A 23,318-nucleotide genomic window follows, 5' to 3' on the forward strand; every position below is an offset into this window, starting at 1 on the left:
TGAAATATAAACTTATCACTCCGTTTTCTCTATCTCTTGCTGACATTCTATACCCGGTACACTTACCTTAAATAATTGGTTTAATACGCTATCTATAACATCGCTTTAGAAGTCGTTTTTAATTCTTCTTAGTCTACCGAATAATCCTGGTGCTTTAATACTCATAATATTGATATCAGGTTAGTTACTCATAATAACCTGGATAAGTAGTACGGCGGCTTTTTAGACACTGCTACAAAGTTAAAATCTATCCATCAACTCACATACGATTTATATTAAATTAGTGGAAACAATAAGTCGAGAGTTAGGTTGTTTCATTGCATAATTTTTCAAGGCAATAATAAAAACCAAAGCATCATAAAGATGAGTGGAGAATATACCATATGTCATAAGAGCTTCTACATCATGGAAATTCAAATCTGGTAATTCAGTTTGTTAAAATGAATACTCTAGTCCTTTTTAGACAATTTACACGGCAATTTATAGTCTATGTTTATAAATATTATAAAAAGGTGATTCGGAAGCATCAAGAACGCTAAGACAGCTTGCTGGGCTGAAAACACAGATTTTTTAAATTGATTTAGTAGTAGCAATAATGGTATTATTTTTCATCATTGACATATATCGTAAGTCAAATTAATACTTACCTAACATTCTGGCATCTACTCTAATCGAAAACCGCATAATTTATTACCTAAGCTGCTCAGGAGTAACCCAAAACTCAAAATTTTGCACTGAACCATCAGGAAAAATAATCTTTAAACCAGCTGCAATCTAAACAAATGATGAGATATCAGAACTCTCCAAAGGGTTGGGAAATGCGATAATCTGAATGTTCTAAAACACCTATTCCTTCAAATCTATTTCCTACTCTTAAAAGATCAGATTTCGCACAATTAAATGGAAAATTACTGGCGCTCTATTTTACGGAACAAAAGCGATGTTCGCAGTACTCTACATGGTGAACAGATTCACAACGTTAGGAGTATAAAAATCGCTCGCATATATCATCTGATTATGCGAAACGATCCCAGAAAGGCCAGACTTATCGCTGTAGCTCTCGGGCCGGGGCTCGAAGTTGCAGCTGCTCAGATGCTCACCGTAGAGCTGGAAATCGCAGTTAAGAAGTTCCTAGCAGTTACCCCCGAAAATCTAATGGTTCCGGCAGTAAACTTTCGACTGCTGTACTATCTGGCACTCCTCGTTTGCAGTCGAGAGCGGGTAGAGCTCCAGTACTTTGATCTGCTACGAGATGGAGAGGCTCTCCTGCGTGACAGACTTTTGGGCGAACTGGAAGTTGAACTGTGCGACTTTCTGCTTCGTCGGAATAACATAATTGGCCGTGAGGGCGCACACAGGGCATCTCGAAATCGGAATTGATGGGAGCTCGTTGTAGAGACAGCGTGTGCAGAAAACACATCCGCATGCAGCCTTTACGAGCTGCGGGTACATTTCCTCGCAGAACTTGCAGGCATGAAAATGCTGAGCCTGGGGGTAGAATTTGTCAAAATGGCATGATAGCTGCGCTGCATTTTTGATTTGCGCCGGTGTCAGGTCAAAAGAAATATCTAGAATCGCGTAAAGCTACTGGAGCGTTGCCATTCTGCTAAGTGGAGTGGAGGTGGAGCGGTATTTTTGTAGTGAGTGTATATATTGTAATAATAGTATATAGATATAAAAGAAAAGAAGTGAGAAATATACTGATTGATATAAAATATTTATTACTGATAATCGTTTAAGTAGAAATTTTCAAAACAAACTTAAAATAACTATTTGTTACAATATCAGTGGATTCAGTTAAAGCAAAAGTGGATGGAGGAATAAAACATGGTTAATCTAACAATTGTTGTTTAAAGTGAAAATAAAGCATCACTTAATAATCATAAAATATTCAATTATTTCGCAGCAGATTTTATGACAATTCTTTCTAACTCTGAGCAGACAATTTTATAATCTTACTGATTGCAATTTTCCATAATCACGAGAGATGTCTGATTTGAGAAGGATATCTCGGTTCCTTAATTTGTAAATTTTTAATCTCTTATAATTTTTATATTGGTTTCTTCAGATGAAACTTCTAATAATTCGGTAAACATTGGTGTTTATTAACTTTTAATATAGTACTATGTAGTACTATCCTCTGAAACCAAACGTGCAATTTGCATTATTAAGCTAGGATGAATTGTGAACATTAATGTGGAGTGAAAATTAAATATTATAAATATATTATTATATATTCAGTGACTGATATAAATAATTAAATGAGCCAGGGCACTGAATAAAGTATATCTTTTTCCATCGTTTTAAATAGTAATTAAAGCTAAATAAATACTAATATAACAGCTGTTTCAGCTAATCAGTAGATTTTAACTTAAATAAATAAGAACTAACGTTTTAACCTTAAATATTACATCTTGAAGAAACTACGCTCCATCGTCTTAATTCATCCTTTTAAATAGATAAATCCATTTATTACTTATTGAAGATAAATATTATTACAAATCAGTCACTCACGCCTCAATTTACGTATTTAACCTATCAAGGTAAAGCGTAAAATATTTACTCATAAATGGATATTTGATTCTCGATTTTCGTAAGACTACCAGTGAGAAATTTCATGGAAGCTATTGTCGCTTTTAACGCCCTAATACTTCTATTTAAATCATTTTTTATAGGTTCTAAATCCTGTTTTTGAATATAAATTTAGCCCTGCACTATAACAGGCAAAGTTTTGGTGCTTTTTGCTTTATACAGTTAAGGAATTAGGTAATAAAATGCACTCATTTGCGAAAGTTGTAGACGGTCCTATTTCCACACAAAATACTCAGTTTGTATACTTTAGAAAACTGTGAATTCTGACATTCTAATATCGCTTAAATCACCGTTAAGCAAACGTTCTCACTCAAACTTCATGATGCACTCGGCGCAGCCGAACAGCCCGATATTCTCCTCCATGATAACGCTGATTTTCCTATTGGTTACTACGTGGCTCAGCCTGCCCTTGTCGTTCAGGCCCTCCATGAACATGCGGCAAACGTCCTTTTGCTCAACCAGGTGAATATTTTTGGCCATTATGCCGCCTGCGATGAAAATTTCGCTGGGGAGCATCGCCACGCACAAATCGCTGATTGCGCGGCCATAGAAGTTGAAGAAAATGCCCATTATCATCATTGCGGCCTCGTTGTGCTTAGACTGCACCGAGACGTACGCTGGGCGTTCATACACATCGTCCGGGAGGGCCAGGAAATCGGAAACTGCGCCATCGGAGGGCCCAAAACCGACGTAGTCGTGCAGCTCCTGCATCGATTTCTGGAGGAAGAATTCCGCGATAAAGGCAATTCCGCTTCCCGAGACCAACCTTTCGTACGAAACGTGCTGAATGCAAAGCTTCGTTTTCAGGAATTCGACGAGCTCGAACTCAATCTCGCAGGCTGGCGAGAAGCGCAAATGGCCGCCCTCACAGGGGTACACCTTCGAGCCAATGACGTAGCCAACGCCTAAACCGGTTCCGGCTCCCAGGTAGAGCTTAGCGCCAGTGTGAACATCGTTATTTACGATAACTTTGATCGACTCGGGAGATACGAATCTAGAGATGATCCACCAGCCGATGGCCTGGAAATCGTTAATAAAGATGGTATCATAGCCGAGTTTTGCGGCAAACTCCTTGGCGCTGTACTAATAAGCCTGATTCTCGTTCGTGAGCGTGCACGCATCGCCGTCAACAGGCCCTGCCATTGCTAGGCAGCATCCTTGGATTCCTGTGATGTTGTATTCTTAAACGAAGAGCTTTATGGCTGTTATCAGCGTAGGGTGCTCTCTGGTAACAAAATACTTCGAATGCATCATTTTGTTGCCTGAAATCATGGCAAGCCTGAGATTGGTTCCGCCGATATCGCCTACGATAAAGGACTTCTTTTCGCCAATTGTGTTGACGATTTTCGATGAAGCAGCATCGCAACCCATTTTGATTCGGAGCGGGAAATTATTATTGTATTATACTCCATTTAAACGGTAATTAGCGGATTGTAAGTTACAATTAAGAATATATCAGACAATTATAGCTCAAATTCCGTGGCGGTCTAGATGTTAGTTTCAATCAGTTATTATCATCTTATTATGCAGTAATGACCAATTAGCTGCCCATTAGTAAATTCAACTTTCAAAAATTTATTCTCATTATTATATAAATTATCTCACTTTCACTCCAGGTCCTACATCGTGAATAATTTCAGACTGCTAGCGCTGTGGCAGATCGGATTTTCCTTGCTCAGGCTGGTCCCGATGAGGCTCCGCTCTGCTTGGCTTACCTCTAGGCTGCGCTGCACAAAGCTTTTGTTGACATTTAGTGCTTTATGCGGTTTTTCGTCTTCGGGAACGTGTTGTGGCGTGTGGAAGCACCGGTACACGTCCACAGGGGCGTGCGGTGGCGGGAAGGCTTGCGATACCTTCACCTTCGGTGAGTTCTTGTAGTTTGCGGATATAACGCCTTCAATAAACTGGGAGTTTCCAGCGTTTTGTGGAGGGATCCGGATGGGCTGCAGACGGGAGCAAGCGCTGCGCTGCCGCGTTGGCTCGGTGTTGAGCGCCTACGCCTGAATCCGCACGCCTAGCGCCAGCTCCTCCTCAACGATTCTGCGCCGCTTCCCTGGCTGCTGCGCAAGGAACCGCGCTGAGATGAACGCGAACTCCTTCTGTAATTGCGGATTTATCTGTAGCATTTTAATTTTATATTCTTATTAATATATAATATTATTATAAGAAAAATGAATGGATTCCACCTCGTTTTCGTTACGTATGCAGTACTCGCGGGTACCAAACTTGCATCATCTAAACTCCTTATCAGACCTCGACCTGGCCTCCCGGGCGTCGTAAACTGCTTTTTGGCCCGCCCGCTCGGGGAGACGCTGCCATTTTTGCTCCTGGCCGGGTACTTCGTTTCCACACTTTTCGTGCTGCTCGAAACGCGCGTTTTCGCGCCATAGCTGACGCGGAGGTCGGCCAGAATTGCAAATGCTTTTCAATTTTCTACTCTAAATTTTTCAAAAACTGAAATTTAGCAGGACCCACTCGTGCTCGTTATAGCTAGTCTTGCCTTCCTGGTAGCGCTGCGGCATGCGCTTACACTGTTCGCGACTCGCCCGGCGCTGCTCCCGGAGCCGAATCCCCACTCCGCCTACGCTAATTCCTGCGACATCTGCGCCCTGAAGCACGCTCCGCACTGCTATCACGGCCGCCACAGCTGCGTGTACCGCTTCGACCACTTCTGCCCCTGGGTCAACGCAGATATCGGCGCCGGAAACTAGGCTATATTCATATAATATTTAATATCGAATATCTTTTTTTCTGTTTATTCTACAGTATTTTTTGTCCGGATTGTTTTCGTTTTTTTGAAAAAATTCTACAGTGAAATAGGAGTGGAAAACCAAAATTATAACGAATTCTTAAATAATATTTCGCTGGTTTTGATCGTTTTCAGCATCGAAAATCCGGTTATTGCTCTAAGCTTACTGTTGCAAATTGTGGTCCTCACGAGCCTTCTGATTCAGCTTTCAGCGCAAATTTTCACACTTCGGCGTAAGAATTGTTGGTCGAGTTTCAAGTATGCGTAGAAAATAAGGAAGGGAGTGCGGAGTGGTGATATAGTTTTTGGCCAAAATGCGTAGAATTTTTATGTGTTGGAAGGGGGAGAATGTGCTAATCAAACTGGAAAAATAGAAATGGAAAATGAAGTGGTCGAAGTGGTCTATTTAGACCAAAACGCGAGTTTGGACCTGCTAAAAGACGATTTAGCAAGTGGCAGGTTCTGGGAGAACGTGATTTGGCATTTCACGCACACTTGGGTCGTGGAGAAAGACTTTTGACCCAGAATGAGCTTATTATCACAAATAATATTAATCAAAAAACCGATTTATCCGGGTTTCTCATTTTTTTATATAATCATATACTAATGTATTTTTAAAACGTTCTAAAAATAGATTTTTTGTTTCCATATTACTTCATTATTATACATTATTTTAATTATTACTTCTCACCAAATCACGAAACCGCCAATCATCATTATTATATGATTTAACTAATATTCTCTCCACTAACCTTCCTCATAGATGAAAAACCAGCTTATCGCCGCTGCGCAGGCCGCCGAGCAGGGCGACTTCGCCCCGATCAAATCGCTGCGCGCGCAGATAACGTCGAAGGCGCTACTGTCGGCCCTGTTCTAGACTATTTTTTCGTCCCAGATGCCGCTGGCGGCGCTCTTTCACGGCCTTACGACGATAATCGACACACTGCAGACATCGCTTTTTTCAGCTGCTTTCTGCATCGATTTCGAGCCAAATTTCGCTTCTTTTTACCGGCAAACGCGGCTCGCAATCCGCGCGCTGGAGGCCTCCCCGAGCGCGTTCGCGAAACCGATAACGCGCGAGTTTGCGAAAATCACTGCGCTCCTTTCGCTCAAAACGGAGCAGATTGCGACGTTTTTCACTTCTTTTTTTACTTGCGATTTTGACTTGTTAATCTTGAACGAACTACTTATTATTATATATTAAAAATGCGATTTTAACAGTTTCTCAGATTTGCTTTTTACGAGTTTTTCGCTCATCGCGTAGCACTTTACGCCGAAGTTCAGCGCGCTTCTGGCCAAGATCGTCTTCGGGAACAGCCTCAACGGCCGCGCGCTTCCGCCTCCGAAGGTCGCACGTGCGCTGCTGCTGCTGGCCGAGAAAAGCGATTTCCTGGAGGAGATTTTCCGCGATTTCGCGCAGAATCGCGCGCTCGCCGCGTGCCTCAGCAGCATCTTCTGCGAGCGCGCCGATGCGCAGTTCGCAGCGTTTGCGCGCAAGCTGCACGTTCTCAGCGTAACAGCGCTCGAGGGCGGAGCGCTCGAGAGCGCGCATCTGCTCGTTTTGCAGGCGCGCCACTTCGGGAACGCGGTGCTCAACTGCGGCGTCGAGGGCGCCTTCCACGGGATTCTGATGCGCTTTGACGCAGCGCTGTTTGGCGCAGGTGCTCCCATGGAGCACTTTCTGGAGTTTTGCTGCTTCCTGCAGAAGTACTTCCTGAGAGTTAAAACGCAGCTCCAGATGTACAACAACAACATTGTCAACTTCGAGCTCGAGTACCTGCTCGATAACGTGCGCATTTGCGTGACGATCCTGAACGAGGTTTTCCGCAAGCCTGCAGTGCTCTAGCTCGTGGACTACAGCGTTCGCGAGTTCTGGCACATCGTGGTGCAGATTTCTCTGTTCTCGGAGGATTTCATTCTAGACGCGTTTCTGGACCAGTTCACGCTCATGATCGTCAATGAGAGCGATTTCGTGGTCAACATGAAGTTCATCATCAACATCTGCTTTCTGGATCTTTTCATCGAAAACGGCGCGCATTTGGTCAAGCTGATCCGCTACTTTTTCGAGCAAATCGTCGGCTTCCTGGATGACGTGCAGGTACTCTGCCTGGGCGTGGAGGCGTTTTACCGCATCATGAGCGACCCAGAAACACTGGAACTCGCTCAGTTCAATTTGCCAGAGGCGTTCATAGGAACAATGCTCCAAATCCACCGAATTTTGGTCGACGAGGCCGAGAAGTGCCAGCTGGTCAAGTGGTAGGAGGAGTTTTTCGAGGATAACGTGAACGAGTACGACGTTGAGCGAATCTGCCTCTTCCGCAGCATCGAGCAGGTCAACAACCTGCTCTGCGCGTGCTCAGAGTGCGAAGACCAGGACCTGCTGCAGTTGCTATCAGAGAAGGCGCTGCTCTACACACCAGTTGACAATTTGGTCAAAATCGTCGCTAAAATCGACCTCAGCAACGTCATTTCCAACAACATGCTGTTCTCGGTCATCATGCGTCAAAACGGCGTCATTTACGAGAATCAGCTCGCCCTACCAATCAACGAATTCTACCTCCAGAACACTTTATATCAGATCCAATACGACTTCCAGCACGACCTCGCAGGCCTCTATTTCAAGATTTACGACATGCTGCTGACACCCCAAAACGCCGAATTTCTGCTAAATTCGCTCTTCGACATCGCGCCGAAATTCGTTTTTAACACCGAAAAGTCGCTCATCGACTCGTTTTCGACGAAATTTTCAGCCCAAAATCTGAAAATTCTTGCCGAGAAACTTGAAAATCTGTACAAAATTCTCAGTCCGCAGCAGCAGCAGGAGCACAATTTTCAGCTCTTTCAAATCATTTACCTGGTTTTGGACTCCTCGACGAGCACGAACGAGTTCTCGGACGTTCTTTTCGACAACCAGAACGCGAAATCGACGCTCGACTGTCAGGAAATTCTTTTTCCGTTTCTGGAAGAAAATTTCTTCTTTTCGGGTCTGAATCAGATCCTGCAGACGCACCAGTACGCGCTAGCGCTCGATTTGCTGACTTTCACGATTCAAATGCCGCCGCGGAGCGTTCACCTGAAGATCGCGGTGCAGTTTCTGGCCAAATTGGTCCAAAACTGCCTGTCTGCGCCGCTTCGCGGAAAGGACTGCATCAGCGAGCGCGAGCTCGGGATCGTTCTGAGCAAAACCGATAACCCGCTGGAAATCATTTTTTAGGGGTACGACGATTTTTGCTTATCGAGCGAATTGGAGGTCGATCGAGAAGGACTGGAAAATCAAATTATGAGTCGAATTGAGATAAACGAGTTTGAGCGGTGTTGCAGTATCATTTTTGGCGACATCATTCGGGAGGTTATTGAGGAGGTTAAGCGCTTTGTGTTCAAATGAAAATTTCGCAAGTAGAGATTTTCCGAATAAGGAGTGTGGAGTGTAGTAAATTTTTTATTAATTCCTGTATAATAATATGTTATTTTTGCATTAAAAAGTGTTTCTAATATAATAGTGTATATAATTATATAATAATCAATTTATTTAACAATATTTCCACTCCAAAAAATGACAATTAATCCAAATCATCTGACATATCTATTATTAACGTTCCCTGACGTCTAATAGGCTACCCTGCTCGAGCAGGGCTCACAGCTACTGAAGCTTACGTTTTTGTTAGTGGATAATTATCCGGATCACTACGGAAACAGGGATATTTTTGTGTTGCGTGAAGCGATCTGTAAAATGCTCAAAATTAGTTGTAAATGTATCATATTCTACCCCACTCGCGCAGTAGCGGCATTGATTGTGAATCCGCAGCGCACCAATTTCCTTGCCTGCCGCTACTACAAAAACCTAGGACTTCCGAAGGGCGGGATAGAGGGCAACGAGCCCTGCCACGAGGCGTGTAGCAGGGAGGTCTTTGAGGAAACAGGCCTCCAGATTGAGTTTACTAATGCCCCTTGGGAACAGTTTGACTTAGGGGACCAAATCGTTATCGTCTTCATGAGCGTTGTGAATCACCTTAAAATGGAAAGCTTAAAGCCGCTTTCCGACGAGGAAATCCACGGATACAGTCTAGTAAAGATAAGTAGAATGAACACTTTGACAAAAAAATGGTAGAAAATAGCCTAACAACTGCAGACGCTAGCCCAGCTTAGGCGCTAGCCAACGGATTTAATTTTACAACAGTTCTCTGAGTGATTTGTGTTGATATTGGTGATATCAAATAGGCTATTTTGGGGTAAATCTGTTGTAATAGTATGCTTAAATTTTTGATTTGTGGTATTCGCAGGATAATTTGATTTGTTTTCTACACGTAAATGATAGAAAAAAATGATATTATAATGCCCAATTCATAATTTTTCAGTGAAGAAAATAGTATATAGTAATATATTATTATAATAGTTACATATGTATTAGATTTATCGGGGTTTTTCTGTTAAAATAGAATATTTCGTTATTATATGCATTAGGTAGTTTTCATAAAAAATAGAACTAATATAATCAGAGTAATATTGAAAATAAGTGAAGGTTATATTTTAGCTGTCTTTCACTTAAAATATAATCTACACCAAATAAAATAAATGAAATATGAGTACAGTTTAAACTATAAAATTTTGTGATTAAATTAATAAAGTAACTATATTCTCATATAATTTCATATGGAATCTTATTAACAAAAAGTTTGGTAAATTAAATGGTAATAGTATTGTAATTAGATCAGTAGTGTTGTATTTTCTTCAAAAAGTACAGGATAAAAATATGGATCCGATTGTATGATTAAGATAATAACTATATTATTTATTATTCTATTATACAGACTAAATATTGTCTTCAGATCAATCCCTTTCATTAAAAGTGAAGCCAATAATTCGAAGAACAACATGCTAGATGAGAGAGCCTAGTAGCATGAACTCCTCTTCAAATTAGGCGCTATCAATTGAGTCATATAGTGGCTCAGATGTAGCCTTAGAACTTATGCATTATGTAAGCTTTTCTGACTCTATCTGGATCACCGCAGATTGTGGGCCAATTCTAGTAAACTTATTAGTACTAGACCTATCAGAGTCAGATTTTTGAATTAATATGTGTGAATAAAGATACTTTATATTCATTAACTTATAATTTTCAAGCAACTCTTGATTTTTGAAGAAACAATTTAATAAAAGCAAGAATTGAGATTTATACAATCACATCCCAAAACCATGCCAATGGACTTCATTAAGTACATTTTATACCCTAAGTTCTGGTGATACAAAATGTTAATCAGGTATTAGAACTTCATCTTATAGAGGTGGTATATTCTACTTGGTTTGACGTAAAAAGGATTACTTTACTGGGTCTGGAACTTGATTATTTGATATTATAGCTCTAGAGCGTGATAAAGCACTTCCTAGTAATATAGAAGCTTCGCCAGTTCTTAATAATTATTAAGGATACTATTTTTATGGCACTTACTAGCGAGTACCGTTCATATGAGATAAAAATACATTTGAAGATGTAAGATTTGATATTTTAAATTCTTCAACAGGCTTAATACTTGATTTTTATGATTTTTAACCATGGGATGAATCAGAATAGTCAAAATATGCACTTCCTGCACTTATGGTACTAGAAATACTCCCCAAACGCTTATCTCTGATTTCAAGAATACGTGCTACCTAAAAGTCCATTATGGAGCGGTTTTCAATTTTCTAGTTTCGGATATATAAACTATATTTTTATAATTAATAATTTTCTTCTACGCAATATTTATAATAAATTTTTCTTTATTCCTACCTCAAGTATTACTTCTATTAAACTTACTATAACCTATTTTAACTACCCATATGGCAATAAATTTTTCTTTGATATCAAATATGCTTTAGCAAACCATCTATTATTAATCTACACTTCCTTATAATGTTATATATCAATGATTACTAATCAATTTATATATCTGGTAAATGGTTAATGTTTAAATCATATTATACTTTTATCGAAAAAATAACATTAATGACCACTCTATATGCAAAATTAAAATATTATTATTTCTAAATATTCTTAATTTGAATCATCATAATATTTTTTTAAATATAATTTTCTTATTATGATGATTAATCGTTTAGTAAAACTTATTAATCTAGTAAAAAAATTAAAATTAGTCTATTTAAAATACAAAATCATCATATAATTAATATAAAATAATAATAAAGATACAGGGAAATAAATTTTAGGAATTTTATAATTCTTCTGAGATTTCAAAGGTTTTAATTGTAAAAATATTTAAAATACTTTTTATTAAATTTAATAGCAGGTAATTTAATGTAAAGGATTTAAAATATTTAGATTAATAATATTAAATTTTAGCTTAAAATTATTATAAATTTAATGTAAAACATAAAAAAAGATGATTAATTTTTTATATAATAATTAAATTTTTTATAAAATCCTGATTATATAGTTTCAATAATTTTCACGAAGTACGTCTATGATTAATGATGGAGAATCTTATCTTAACATATTATCTATAAATTAAAATTTATTATATAAACAATAATTAAGAACGTACAATAAACATTAAAGAATAAAGATTAATATAATTTTTGCACAAATTAGTGATTTAATTTAGGTTATTTATAAAAAATTAATCGATCACAATACAACATTTTCCGCTTTCTTATAATTATGATTATAACGTCTTGTAGAAGCCAACTTCATAGTTAAAATAGAAATTAACGCCAATGAAATTATGATAACAATAGAAATTTTGACGAATAACTATTAATGACTAGTGTCAGTTTCTATGGTCTTTATAATAATATCTTTATCGAGTCCAGTCAGGCCGCGGCTAAGATTATAGGGTGTTGGATATGCTCCTTCAAATACACCATCTTTTTCGTTATAATGCTTCGGAATAATAGCGAAGGCATAAGTTTCAAGACACATAGTATTTGTCCCGCGCTCCATATATATGTGACCTTAGTTACCCCATTCTGGCCCTATTGAATTCTTCACTATCCATACATCTATACCTCTAAACTTTCCATAACCAACAATTAAAACTTGATGGTTAGGGATACCTGTACAGGCGAATCCTGGAATGGCAATTTTTCCGTCATATGACATTATAACTCTTTATAAAAATGACCCTGGCTAGATATACATTGCAGCAGCAACAGCTATTCCTCTAGCTAAATACTACATTACTTTATCTTAATCCATCTCATTGTCATTTTTCATTAAATTTATAACGGGTGTTTTTGCAGTTCCTGTTACATTTATTAAACTAGTTCTATTATAAACCTTATACGGTAATAAATACTGAGAGGGTCTGATTCTAGTATGTAGAAATTTATTTTAGTAATGAGCTTTCCATTATTTTAGATATTCGTATGGAAAATTAGCAGTAATATCCACACTTATCCAATGTTTTGGTGTATCAACTATATAATTAAGAGCTGGAACTACATCTCCACCATTACAGTAGTCACTAACACCATATGTATTAGATATTAGAAACTACTCTGATAAATCCAAACGAATAGCATCCTTTTTAAAAGCCCTTTGCCTTAGCTTTTTATGATCTCTAAGTATTGAATTTTCTAACATCCCAATTACCACAAATGCCCAACATGAACCACATTACTATTAGTCTTTAGCCAATGTGATAAGACCTTTTTCACGTAGGTCCACAGATTCTGGTAAATTCTAAATGGTGGGAAGAGGGTCATTTGAGTAGCAAAAAACTGACTAACATGTCTCAGTACTAAACATACTTTCATCCTTAGGTGGAGTTTATCTCAAGAAACTATTAAAGTCTTTATCATATATATTAGTGACTTTACATGTAGGGCATTCGTTTTTTATCTTCAAATATTCAAGATAATTTATGCAAAACTACTATTACCTGTCAAGACTAAATGATTTTTTATAATGAGTAATGAACTCACTATATGCTGATTAACAGTCTATTGCACTAGGTATAAATCCTAGTAAGATGATCATTTTAAAGATATTTCAGAAACTGGAGATTACAGTCAATTTCAAAATTTTAAGAAATAATTAATACTAGATAATAATTCATCATGATTAGAGGCAATTCCTTTATGTTTTATAGATTTTATTTATAAAAATATACAGAATATGTATATTTAACTTGAATTTTTTACTATATTAGCGATAATATAGCATTTTTAAAACTTTTAATCAACATAACTTCATAATAATAGTTAATTTTAATTATATAAATACAAGAATCGATTGACTTTAATATATAAATGCTTATATAAACATAAAAATGTGATTTAGTATTTGCTTGTAAATTGTTTGATTTAAATATTAACTATTTCATAAAGTTGTTAATATTATAGGAAAGTTTTCCAGTTTTTATTAATCCATAACATAATGTAAAGTAATATAATTAGAATAATTTTTACTATTTAATACCTGAAATTGGTTTCATTAAATTAAAATTTCATAAAATGTAAAATAAATTATTTTAACTTTGTGAAAATAAATAATGATAATTAAAAATAAACATGAAAGTTCACCAGATAATATGTAAAAATACTTTTCTATGTTTTTATATTGTTAAACATTATCATTATTGCGTGTATAATATTTGAAAGATTTATATGAAGCTGGAAAATTTACCTAGAATTTGATAAAATGACATATACAAAATAATTTAAAGCAAATTACTTAGTTTGCCTAGTTAAATAAACATAATACTTTGTAAAAACTATACTAAATTATCCTAATTTATATTAGTGTCAGTTAGTAGACTATTTATCGAGAAACCAAATCTCTGATAGTAAATTTTGAACATATTAATTTAAGCAATATTTTAGTTAATTATTTTAAGTATATTGATAAAATTCCAGATAGTTTTTTAATAAGAAATTATTATAAATTTAATTTTATGATAATAGATTGGTAATACTTTTTTTGATTATTATATAAAATAGGATTCCTTTAAATGACTACTTAAGAAAATTCATGAGATAAGTTATTACTTGTACGAATATCATATAAGAATTTGTTTCGTGCAACTATAGAGCATTTTTAAAATATATTAATGATTAACTTAAATTATTGATATAAGTTAAGGTAATTAAAAAGCTTTTCTATGTGTTTTTAGCAAATTAATTAAGGTTTAATAATATTTAATAAGATTATATTCTAATGGAAAGACTTATTTAAAATATATAGACATAGTATTAATTTTCTATTATCATTAAATGGAATTAAAGATCGATTACCACAATGTAAGTCAACACCAGATCCAGATACTGAAGAAATTAACAATTAATTTATCAATACAGTAGTTGCATATCATGATATTAGTTTTGGTCGTTACTGTATTTAAAGGTGGCGGTATTGCTCTTTAGTTTATGAATTTATTAAATACATGAAATTAAGCCTCAAATATAACTAATAAATTTGTATTAATACTCTGAAAAAAGACAGAATAACTAATATTATAATTTAAGTTGAACACAATTATTTAATACGAAAATATGAACATCTATAGTCCTTAAAAAGCCATGATAAGGTCAATAGCAATAGCAATCGGACTATGCATTTACTAAAAACTATTATACTTATAATCTAAATTTATCAATAACAGAACGCTATATTGAAATTAAATCTACTGGTCTAAGCTGTTGTTAAAACTATTTTTTACAGAAACCTATACACTTAGCCTTAAATTCCAAACAATTTAACTGGCTTCAATCAGGGCCGTATTTGAGTTTGCTACTAAACCAAAAACTGTTATTTAATCAAAAATACATATTTAGTTGGATTAATTTTTACAACAATATTTCAAATAAACTGTTATACCATGCCGTAAGGACATTCTCTAGTTTTCAAATCTCCCCAATTCAATTCATTCCATTTTATCGCATTCCGTTCCGTTCCACTCCAAATAAAAGATAAATTATATTATATAATAACCAATATATCTATTTTCCGTTCCCAATTGAAAACCAAATGGGAATAGTCGAGCAGATCGAAGCGATAAAAGCCGAACAAGCCATCACGCAGAAGAACAAGGCGACGAACTATCATATGGGGCGTTTGAAGGCAAGGCTCGCTGCGCTTGAGTCTTAGCTCTTGAGCGAGCAGTCCAAGACGGGCCCGAAGGGGCAGGGATTCGAGGTGCAAAAAGTGGGGCAGGCACGCGCGGCGATGATAGGATTTCCATCCACTGGAAAATCTTCGCTGCTCTGCGCGCTCACGAACTCGAAGTCAGTAGTCGCAGCGTACGAGTTCACGACACTCACGTGTATCCCGGGGTAGATGTTCTACAACAACGCGCAGGTACAAATCCTGGACCTCCCGGGAATCATTTCTGGGGCGGCGGATAACAAGGGAAAAGGGAAGCAGGTCATCGCGACCGCGCGGACGGCAGACCTAATCATCGTGATGTTGGACGCGCTCCGCGCCGAGCAGGAGCGGAAGTAGCTCGAAAAGGAGCTCTTTGATATGGGAATCCGCCTTAACCAGCAGCGTCCTAACGTCGAAATTGTACGTCAGAAGACCGGCGGTGTGAAGGTCAACTTCACGGTAAACCAGTCTAATCTGACCTACGACACCGTTAAAGCGATAATGTAGGAGTTCAAATATCATAATTGCGATATTTTCATTCGTGATGATATAAGCACGGACCAGCTCGTGGACGTGATTTGTGGTTCACGCGTTTACGCGAAAGCAATTTACGTGGTCAATAAGATTGATATGATCTCGGTTGAGGCGGTTAATTACTTCGCGAATTAGGGCTATATACCGATTTCAGTTTCGTAAGAGCTTGGGCTGGCGTATTTGAAGTAGAAAATTTGGGAAAATCTCGAAATTTGCAGAATTTACACCAGAAAGCGCGGGGAACACCCGGATCTGACCGATGCGATCTTCATGAAGAAGGGGGATACCGTTTAGGACGTTTGCGGAGCGATTCACAAGGAGCTGGTGCAGGGGTTGCAGTACGGGCAGGTTTGGGGCCGGAGCGTCAACTTTCAGGGCCAGCGGGTCAGCAACGACCACGTGGTTCAGGACGGCGACGTGGTGCAGATTGTGGTGAAGTGATGGAGAGCAATATTAGTATATTATTATATAATATAACTATGAGTTGGAGTTTGGTTTTAAATAATATTATATATACAGTCATAATTTTCTACAGAAAATATCCTATTATTATATATAATAATACATTAAACTTTTACTCAGGATTTTACCTCTCACTCAACTGCACCGTCAACCCCCGTACCAAAATCAGCATATCCGAGCACCTTCACTGCCAAATGTGCCCCCAAAAATTCTTTGCAGAAACTATCTAATATATGCTTATTCTCCCTTCCTTTTTACTCGAAAATTCTACGGTAAGAATACGAAAATCTGCAAAAATCGAACGGCACGTCCAGCAGGCCCTCTTTTCCGGCTGAATGTTCGCCAAAAACGGCCAAAACGGCGCTCGGACGCACCGCAGCCACCGCCTTCCGCCCTTTCATTATCAGCGAGATTTCGTTCCTAAATTGCGATAAACTTGATCCCGAAAACGATTTTTCGCATTTTGCGCTCAAAATTGACGTCACGGCAGCGATTTCGCCCAAATTTTTCGCTTTTTCCACTCCATTTCGCACAAATTCCGTGAATTTCAGAAATGCATCAACTGATATAACGGCAGACTGAACGTGAAAATAACTAATTACGCGCTCGATTTTCGGCGTAAAAACGTTCAATTTCTGAACCAAAACGGCCAGTTATATCACATTTATCGACATCAGCGACGCGTTCGACTGCGGTACCTTCCCAAGCGCGTTTTTGAGCAGCGGGAAGCGCGGATTCACGAACACGAGGAGCGGCAGAACGAATTTTAGCATCAAATGCTCAGAAATGCTCGATTTTGCGCCCAGAAGACCCGCCAGGAAGCCCAAAACGATCTCTGACGGGTCGCTAATCAGCCGGTCCAGAACGACGAATCGGGCGATGAAATCGACGAAATTCGGGTGGTTTTGCGCGACTTCCTGGCCTTCTGAGTAAGCCGTTGCTGGCACGATCCGATTCAGGACGAAAATGAGCTTTTGGAGCGCTTTGGGAGGCAAAATATTGCATTTTACGACAAATGAAAATTGCGCGAAATCGAAAAAAGGAGTGGTTTTCAAGTGATATAACTGCGACAAATTTTTCAAAATGTTGAGTAAAAACGGTTTATTTCGAATTTGGAGCGAGTCTAATAGGTCGATAATGGAGGTTTTTATGAGCTGTCTAGAGGGGTTTGGGGCCGTAGTTTGCTGTTTTGAGGTCGATCTGAGTTGGATCAGTTCGGACTTAAAATGCTGTTTTTTCTGCTGCAAACTTGAAGAAATTGCCGCAAATCTGGATTTCAGCTCGTTAGGAGACTGCTATGCTTACAATATATTGTATTATAGCTAAGTATTGATATTTGCGATTTACGCTTCGATTTCTGATATTTTACTCATTATATCAGTTGAAATTTCTTCTTTTACATGATATAACTTAATTGCACGAATAATATTTACTAATATGACCTATTGCCAGCCACTTTCCTGCATTATATCAGTTGTTTGCAAAATTGGTGACATGATAAAATTGTATTTTTAACTGATATAAACAAGAAACTGGAAAAATTTTGCACGTACTTCAACGCTGTAGTTGCCGTCCGCGATGATTTCGGATATTTCGACCAGCACCTACTGCACGATTTAGCGCGTGTTGATTTCCTCGTTTTTTACTGCCAAACTCGCCAGATACTGTGCCATTTAAGCGACGTCGAAATCGAAATCCAGCAAAAATTTTATCGTAATTTCTACCGATTTTTTGACTATTATATCACTTGAAACGCACCAACCGCATTATTATATACTAATACCGTAGAATTCATTCACGTGGTTTACGAAATTTTCCAGCGCCGCGCGTGTGTTTTGGCAGCTCTATGACTGGAATACCTCCGTATCTTCGAGCAGCCACACGATTTTGGTCGAAAATTCTAGTACAAAATAGAGCAATTCGAACGGAATTTTGGCGAGCAGCGCCACTGAACGTTCCAGGACGCCGTTGACGAACTGCGGGCCGTCCTGGTAAGCTCGCAGGATGAGCAGCTGCGGCAGGTCGATTTGCGGGTAGTGATCTGCTGCGAGCGTCAGAAGCAGATCCGGGGACGTTACGGAGAGCAGGATAGATAGAAGCTCCTTGTCTGATAGGAAAATCGTCCGAATCGACGCTTGAATCCGCTGTATTTCAAGTTTATAACTACAAATCTGCGAAAAATCTGGCGTGAACTTCGTGATTCTGAGGGCATTTCGGTTGAAGAAGTACACGTCACCGGATTCGGTGCAGAGTGCCGTCAGGAGCTCCGCGAACACGTGAGGACTCTCCTGCACCGACTGCGCGCTCACAAGTTCTAGAAGCGGAATAGACTCCTTCGGTAGGGACCCCTTGCGGAAAATTGCTTCCAGGACGTCCTGGCACGCAAAAATGATGTCCTCGTCGCAAACGATCTCACCCAGCTCCTCACTGAGCTCCAGGTTAGGTAGCGTGAATTCGAACCTTCTGAGCACTTTCTTTACGTCTTTTTCGGGCAATTCTTAAACCAGAAGCGCGAAAACGTCCCCGAAGGCTGCACCAATCGGCTGTTGCTCGAAGGCGGTAAGCTCAAGGCGCGAATCGAGTAAGACGTGATAATCAGTTTGGGGTAAGGAGGGAAGTTATGGGGTGGCTAATGGGGCGCTATGACGGTCAGAAGGAGTAATTTGGAGCAAATTGGCGAAGCTCTTGAAAATTAGCTCGGCAACCGACTTTGCATCGCCATTATGGAGGATCTGCTACGCGCTGGCGGGCTCCGCGGCGCTCTCATTGATCACGGCACAGTAGTCGAAAATACTGTTTGTGGCTGGCATGGCGGCGTCGTACAAGAGCCACATCATATATTGCCGCGTAAATCCATCGTTGGTAGCAGCCTCGACAAGTTGGGGAGTGTTGAGCTGCTGCCTGTGCTTGCGCATGAAAATTGCCACGATTTTCGCCTGGTGGAGGATCAGGAAGTCGAGGACTTGTTTCGTATGCGAGGTAGGGTTTTAGAGGTGTTGGGTGAGGAAGGAGGTGACATGCTCCTTCTGGGTCATGCCTGTGGCATGTTTGTAAGCGTTCATTTACGGAGTGGAACGAATTAATATTATTATTATATATTAATATAAAATAAAATCAAAAGTCTACCCAGAACCAACAGCTTGTGTACATATTTGTATTTTGAAAAAAGTCTATGTCCAAACAATGTTTTCGTAGAAATAACTTAGCCGGCCGCTGCAGATTTGCCGACGGGCATTAACAGTGCACCATCCACCGCCTCGTGCGTTATCTGCAAAGCCGAAAAATTGGAGGCTGAAATTATGCAAACAACGCCCAGAGGAGACATAAATCTGTCCCATGTTGCAATTCTGCTGGCGCTCGCCGTGGAACTTTTCCACTCCTTCCCCTTCCACAAATAAAAATATACTATTAACAATATAATAATAAGTATTAAAATATTCTGAGAACGTTGCCTGTAACTGCGCCACAGAGAGTCCGGCGCGAAGGGGATGCTTTTGGCGCAGAATTGTGTATATCCCTAATCGAAACGCATGCATTTCTGGGCGCCGTTCGTGTACGGCGTTCAAATCTGCACGACGGCGTCACGCTAAATTTTTGCGTTGCAGTGCGAATTCCCACGGCGCTCTGTCATTCTGATCAGAAAACAGCAATCAGGGTCGTTGTTGTACTTACAATATAATAGTAATGATCATAATATCGATTTGGGGTTCATGGGGGTATTTGTCACAATAGTGTATAATATCTTGTTTTGAAATATTAATTTGCAAACGGAGGCGGCGGTGGCGATAAAGGAGGTAAATTATGACTACTCTCAGGTGACTAGAATAGAGAGTTATAGCGGATAAATTCGCAGTGTTAAGGCGAGCCTGATCAAAAATAGAGACTGCAAAGCTCAGTTTGGCGTAAATACGCTTAATTCACGCATTTTAAAGCGTATAATTGCGATTCAATAGTTAATAATTGTGTTTTGGTCAAAAAGGAAAATGAACATCATATTTAATTGTTAATTTATTATATAACATATAATATATTATTTACACTCGAAAATGTAATAAGTCTTAATAAAAATAGATACAAATAAACCAGTCTACATAAATGAAGGGCTTTCTCTAAGATTATCACATGTCTCAGGAGAGCCGGGATCGCACCTATCTATGCAAGTTTCCCACACGTGTGAGTTCAGCGACCCGTTTTGTGTCGCGCGTATATCTTAATCAGGATATTAAAAGTTAAATTTAGATGTGGATGGACCATATATTCTCAATTTTATTACCAATAAGCCAGTTTTGCTATATGGAACGTTTGAAGACATCAAAAAATGATTATAACCACTTATTATATTATATATACCTATTTTTAACATTTCCCATTCCATCTTTCACTTTACAAGAATGCCTAACACTTAAACTATTCCATTTAGAAAATCTGGTGTTTCATAAACCCGTACAGCTTAGACAGTAAAAAGATTAGCTATGTATCGTGAAAAAGCTACACATGATGCCAAAGGTAAGGTTATTAAACAGCGTTATCACTCCTCTACCCCTGAATCAGACGGTAAAATAGTAGGAAATCGTAAATATTTCGCCAATACTAGAATTGCTAGCCAATCAGATCTCGAGCGTATGCGTGAGGCAGTAGCAAAAGCTAGAGATCCCAATACCTTCCTTTTACGCGACAAACGCCTCCCAACCTCTCTTATTACCGAGCAAGAAGAATGTCAGGTTAAAATTGAATAAGTAGAACCATTTGGCCTTACTTTTGGTCCTAAATCACAGCGTAGAAAGGCAAAAATTGCTTTCTAAGCTGATGAAATCGTCAAAGAAGCCACAAAGCTTCAAAATGAGTACAACATCGACAACGACATCAATATTTAACAGGCAATAGACAAGAAAACTGCTTTTGATCCACGCATGATTCGCGGACAAACTCACAGAGTTTACTCAGAAATCTACAAAGTAATCGACTCTTCGGACGTCCTTGTCTACGTTTTGGACGCCAGAGATCCCGAAAACACGCTATCAAAGTCGATCGAAAAGTATCTTCTCCAGGCCGAAAACCAGCACCGTCATCTCATTTACGTCCTGAACAAGGTCGACCTGGTACCAACGTGGGCCACGAAATCCTGGATTTTGAAGCTCCAGAAGCAGCACCCAACGATCGCATTTTGTGCAACCGCCAAAAAAGCCTTCGGAAAAGCCGAAATCATCAGCGTATTCCGCCAATTCTCGCTCTTGCACAAGGAGCGCCCAAACATCTCAATCGGCTTTCTAGGCTTCCCAAACGTCGGAAAAAGCTCCGTTATCAACGCAATTATCGGAAAATAGGTCTGCAACGTAGCCCCGATTCCGGGCGAAACGAAAGTCTGGCAATACGTCAATTTGACCAAAAAAATCTTCCTAATCGACGCACCAGGTGTCGTTTTCCCAGACAAAACCGCTGACGAGAACGCTGACGACCTGCGAATTTTGCTCTAGGGCGTAATTCGCACAGAATACGTCGAATACCCCGAAAAACTCGTTCCTTCGATCCTGAAAAAAGTGCAAAAACTGCACGTCCTAAAAACGTACCAAATTCGCAATTACGAGGACGAGGAGGACCTTCTGGAGCAGCTGGCGTACAAGTGGGGCAGAATCCTTAAAGGCGGCGATGCGGACAAGCGAAGCGTCGCCAGGAAGCTCTTCGAGGACTTCGTGCGGGGGAAATTGCCGCATTTCGTCGCTGCGTACCAGAAAGGCGAAATCGACGCTTTCAAGCGCTCGCTGGAAGAGCAGAAGAACAAGTGGAACCGCGCGAGCGATTCTGAACTCATTCTGTTCAAAAATCAGCAGAAACTGAAGGCTGCCGGCCAGGCGTTCGAGTACGAAGAAAACGACGAAATGAAGCAATTTGCGGACGATAAACTTGATCGTATAGAGGAAAAAGGAGCGGAAAAGAGCGATTCCGAGGACTCTTTGCAGGAGTTCGAATCCGACGATTTGGACGGCGCTTTCGAGCCCGAGGCGTTCGAAATGCCCAAAAAACGCGTCAAGGCCTCAGAGGTCGACGTGGACGTGAACGTGCAGCACAAAAAGGCCAAAATGGCCTACAAAACCGGAATTCAGAGGGCCACCAGAATCAACAAAACGCGAAAACGGGACCTCCTCAGGGCCGCTGCTAGCGGCGTTGTGGACGAAAAAGACCTAAATTTGGTCATAAAAGAGAAGAAGTTGAGGAGCCGAAAGGACAGGCAGGGCGGTGCTAAGGGCGGCAAGACTGGCGACCAGTTCTACGCCGAAGCTAAGGCCAAAAAGGAGATCCTGAAGAAGATTACCGGGAAGCGGATGTGACAGAATTTGTGGTTTATGCTATAAAATTGGTATTATTATATATAATAATGATAATAATATGTAATTTTTCCGCTCCAATATTGACATTCTGTCAGGCCAGCTTCAGCTTCAGCCGATGCGCGCCTGCCGCCGGCGGTGGAGATAGCCGTCGAATGCGACGAACGCAATTACCAGGACTACCGAAACGGCCAGGTAGACGAGCGTGAAAACCTCCAAAATGGACAGCGGGGCGCTGTCGACGATCATAAAATGGAGGCCGGTGGGATGGAAATGCAATAATAATTGTTTGGCGATATATTTTTTAGGCAAAAATGAGGTGATGAACAACAAATTATGCAGGATGAAACTAATATGCATCTAAGCGATTCGGGCCTACTGGAATTTTTTTGATTTATCTGATATAACGAAGTAGTGAAATTCTTAATTTATCTGATATAACAAATTAGTGGAGTGGCAATAACGAAGAAAATTGCAAATAAAAAGTGACGTTATTGGTGATGAAAGCAGTTTATCATATCTGCAAATTCGGGTTTAGACGAGCTTTATTCTTTGTTGTGGTTGAACGTGGAGGGGA

General features: G+C 39.4%; 16 protein-coding genes across 16 annotated transcripts; 7 read left to right on the forward strand and 9 right to left on the reverse strand. All coding sequences in view use genetic code 6, as the record gives it.

The window, feature by feature from the left end:
- Window positions 1-15: 15 nt before the first annotated feature.
- SS50377_27862 (uncharacterized protein) lies at window positions 16-1,602 on the reverse strand (the record flags this gene model as incomplete). Its single annotated transcript, XM_067911641.1, has 1 exon — window positions 16-1,602. One exon carries the CDS (start codon window positions 1,600-1,602, stop codon window positions 16-18), a length of 1,587 nt encoding a protein of 528 aa, XP_067760663.1.
- A 278-nt stretch (window positions 1,603-1,880) lies between these two features.
- On the reverse strand, window positions 1,881-2,192 carry SS50377_27863 (uncharacterized protein; the record flags this gene model as incomplete). The annotated part of the gene is made up of 1 exon (XM_067911642.1): window positions 1,881-2,192. The coding sequence occupies one exon, from the start codon at window positions 2,190-2,192 to the stop codon at window positions 1,881-1,883; it is 312 nt and encodes a 103-aa protein (XP_067760664.1).
- A 706-nt stretch (window positions 2,193-2,898) lies between these two features.
- SS50377_27864 (Glucokinase) lies at window positions 2,899-3,963 on the reverse strand (the record flags this gene model as incomplete). The annotated part of the gene is made up of 1 exon (XM_067911643.1): window positions 2,899-3,963. One exon carries the CDS (start codon window positions 3,961-3,963, stop codon window positions 2,899-2,901), a length of 1,065 nt encoding a protein of 354 aa, XP_067760665.1.
- Window positions 3,964-4,199: 236 nt separating this feature from the next.
- On the reverse strand, window positions 4,200-4,718 carry SS50377_27865 (uncharacterized protein; the record flags this gene model as incomplete). The annotated part of the gene is made up of 1 exon (XM_067911644.1): window positions 4,200-4,718. One exon carries the CDS (start codon window positions 4,716-4,718, stop codon window positions 4,200-4,202), a length of 519 nt encoding a protein of 172 aa, XP_067760666.1.
- A 45-nt stretch (window positions 4,719-4,763) lies between these two features.
- Window positions 4,764-5,861, forward strand: SS50377_27866 (Palmitoyltransferase; the record flags this gene model as incomplete). The annotated part of the gene is made up of 1 exon (XM_067911645.1): window positions 4,764-5,861. One exon carries the CDS (start codon window positions 4,764-4,766, stop codon window positions 5,859-5,861), a length of 1,098 nt encoding a protein of 365 aa, XP_067760667.1.
- A 243-nt stretch (window positions 5,862-6,104) lies between these two features.
- Window positions 6,105-8,726, forward strand: SS50377_27867 (uncharacterized protein; the record flags this gene model as incomplete). The annotated part of the gene is made up of 1 exon (XM_067911646.1): window positions 6,105-8,726. The coding sequence occupies one exon, from the start codon at window positions 6,105-6,107 to the stop codon at window positions 8,724-8,726; it is 2,622 nt and encodes an 873-aa protein (XP_067760668.1).
- A 168-nt stretch (window positions 8,727-8,894) lies between these two features.
- On the forward strand, window positions 8,895-9,530 carry SS50377_27868 (NUDIX hydrolase; the record flags this gene model as incomplete). Its single annotated transcript, XM_067911647.1, has 1 exon — window positions 8,895-9,530. One exon carries the CDS (start codon window positions 8,895-8,897, stop codon window positions 9,528-9,530), a length of 636 nt encoding a protein of 211 aa, XP_067760669.1.
- A 638-nt stretch (window positions 9,531-10,168) lies between these two features.
- SS50377_27869 (uncharacterized protein) lies at window positions 10,169-10,444 on the reverse strand (the record flags this gene model as incomplete). Its single annotated transcript, XM_067911648.1, has 1 exon — window positions 10,169-10,444. The coding sequence occupies one exon, from the start codon at window positions 10,442-10,444 to the stop codon at window positions 10,169-10,171; it is 276 nt and encodes a 91-aa protein (XP_067760670.1).
- Window positions 10,445-10,519: 75 nt separating this feature from the next.
- Window positions 10,520-11,002, reverse strand: SS50377_27870 (uncharacterized protein; the record flags this gene model as incomplete). The annotated part of the gene is made up of 1 exon (XM_067911649.1): window positions 10,520-11,002. One exon carries the CDS (start codon window positions 11,000-11,002, stop codon window positions 10,520-10,522), a length of 483 nt encoding a protein of 160 aa, XP_067760671.1.
- A 961-nt stretch (window positions 11,003-11,963) lies between these two features.
- Window positions 11,964-13,316, reverse strand: SS50377_27871 (Cathepsin L; the record flags this gene model as incomplete). The annotated part of the gene is made up of 1 exon (XM_067911650.1): window positions 11,964-13,316. One exon carries the CDS (start codon window positions 13,314-13,316, stop codon window positions 11,964-11,966), a length of 1,353 nt encoding a protein of 450 aa, XP_067760672.1.
- A 1,267-nt stretch (window positions 13,317-14,583) lies between these two features.
- On the reverse strand, window positions 14,584-15,171 carry SS50377_27872 (uncharacterized protein; the record flags this gene model as incomplete). The annotated part of the gene is made up of 1 exon (XM_067911651.1): window positions 14,584-15,171. One exon carries the CDS (start codon window positions 15,169-15,171, stop codon window positions 14,584-14,586), a length of 588 nt encoding a protein of 195 aa, XP_067760673.1.
- Window positions 15,172-15,305: 134 nt separating this feature from the next.
- Window positions 15,306-16,397, forward strand: SS50377_27873 (Developmentally regulated GTP-binding protein 1; the record flags this gene model as incomplete). Its single annotated transcript, XM_067911652.1, has 1 exon — window positions 15,306-16,397. The coding sequence occupies one exon, from the start codon at window positions 15,306-15,308 to the stop codon at window positions 16,395-16,397; it is 1,092 nt and encodes a 363-aa protein (XP_067760674.1).
- A 152-nt stretch (window positions 16,398-16,549) lies between these two features.
- Window positions 16,550-19,480, reverse strand: SS50377_27874 (uncharacterized protein; the record flags this gene model as incomplete). The annotated part of the gene is made up of 1 exon (XM_067911653.1): window positions 16,550-19,480. The coding sequence occupies one exon, from the start codon at window positions 19,478-19,480 to the stop codon at window positions 16,550-16,552; it is 2,931 nt and encodes a 976-aa protein (XP_067760675.1).
- A 984-nt stretch (window positions 19,481-20,464) lies between these two features.
- SS50377_27875 (uncharacterized protein) lies at window positions 20,465-20,740 on the forward strand (the record flags this gene model as incomplete). The annotated part of the gene is made up of 1 exon (XM_067911654.1): window positions 20,465-20,740. One exon carries the CDS (start codon window positions 20,465-20,467, stop codon window positions 20,738-20,740), a length of 276 nt encoding a protein of 91 aa, XP_067760676.1.
- Window positions 20,741-20,809: 69 nt separating this feature from the next.
- On the forward strand, window positions 20,810-22,744 carry SS50377_27876 (Nucleolar GTP-binding protein 2; the record flags this gene model as incomplete). The annotated part of the gene is made up of 1 exon (XM_067911655.1): window positions 20,810-22,744. The coding sequence occupies one exon, from the start codon at window positions 20,810-20,812 to the stop codon at window positions 22,742-22,744; it is 1,935 nt and encodes a 644-aa protein (XP_067760677.1).
- Window positions 22,745-22,802: 58 nt separating this feature from the next.
- On the forward strand, window positions 22,803-23,159 carry SS50377_27877 (uncharacterized protein; the record flags this gene model as incomplete). The annotated part of the gene is made up of 1 exon (XM_067911656.1): window positions 22,803-23,159. One exon carries the CDS (start codon window positions 22,803-22,805, stop codon window positions 23,157-23,159), a length of 357 nt encoding a protein of 118 aa, XP_067760678.1.
- Between the last annotated feature and the right edge of the window lie 159 nt (window positions 23,160-23,318).

Source organism: Spironucleus salmonicida, chromosome 8, assembly GCF_000497125.1.
Source record: "Spironucleus salmonicida strain ATCC 50377 chromosome 8, whole genome shotgun sequence".
Lineage (NCBI taxonomy): Eukaryota > Fornicata > Diplomonadida > Hexamitidae > Spironucleus > Spironucleus salmonicida.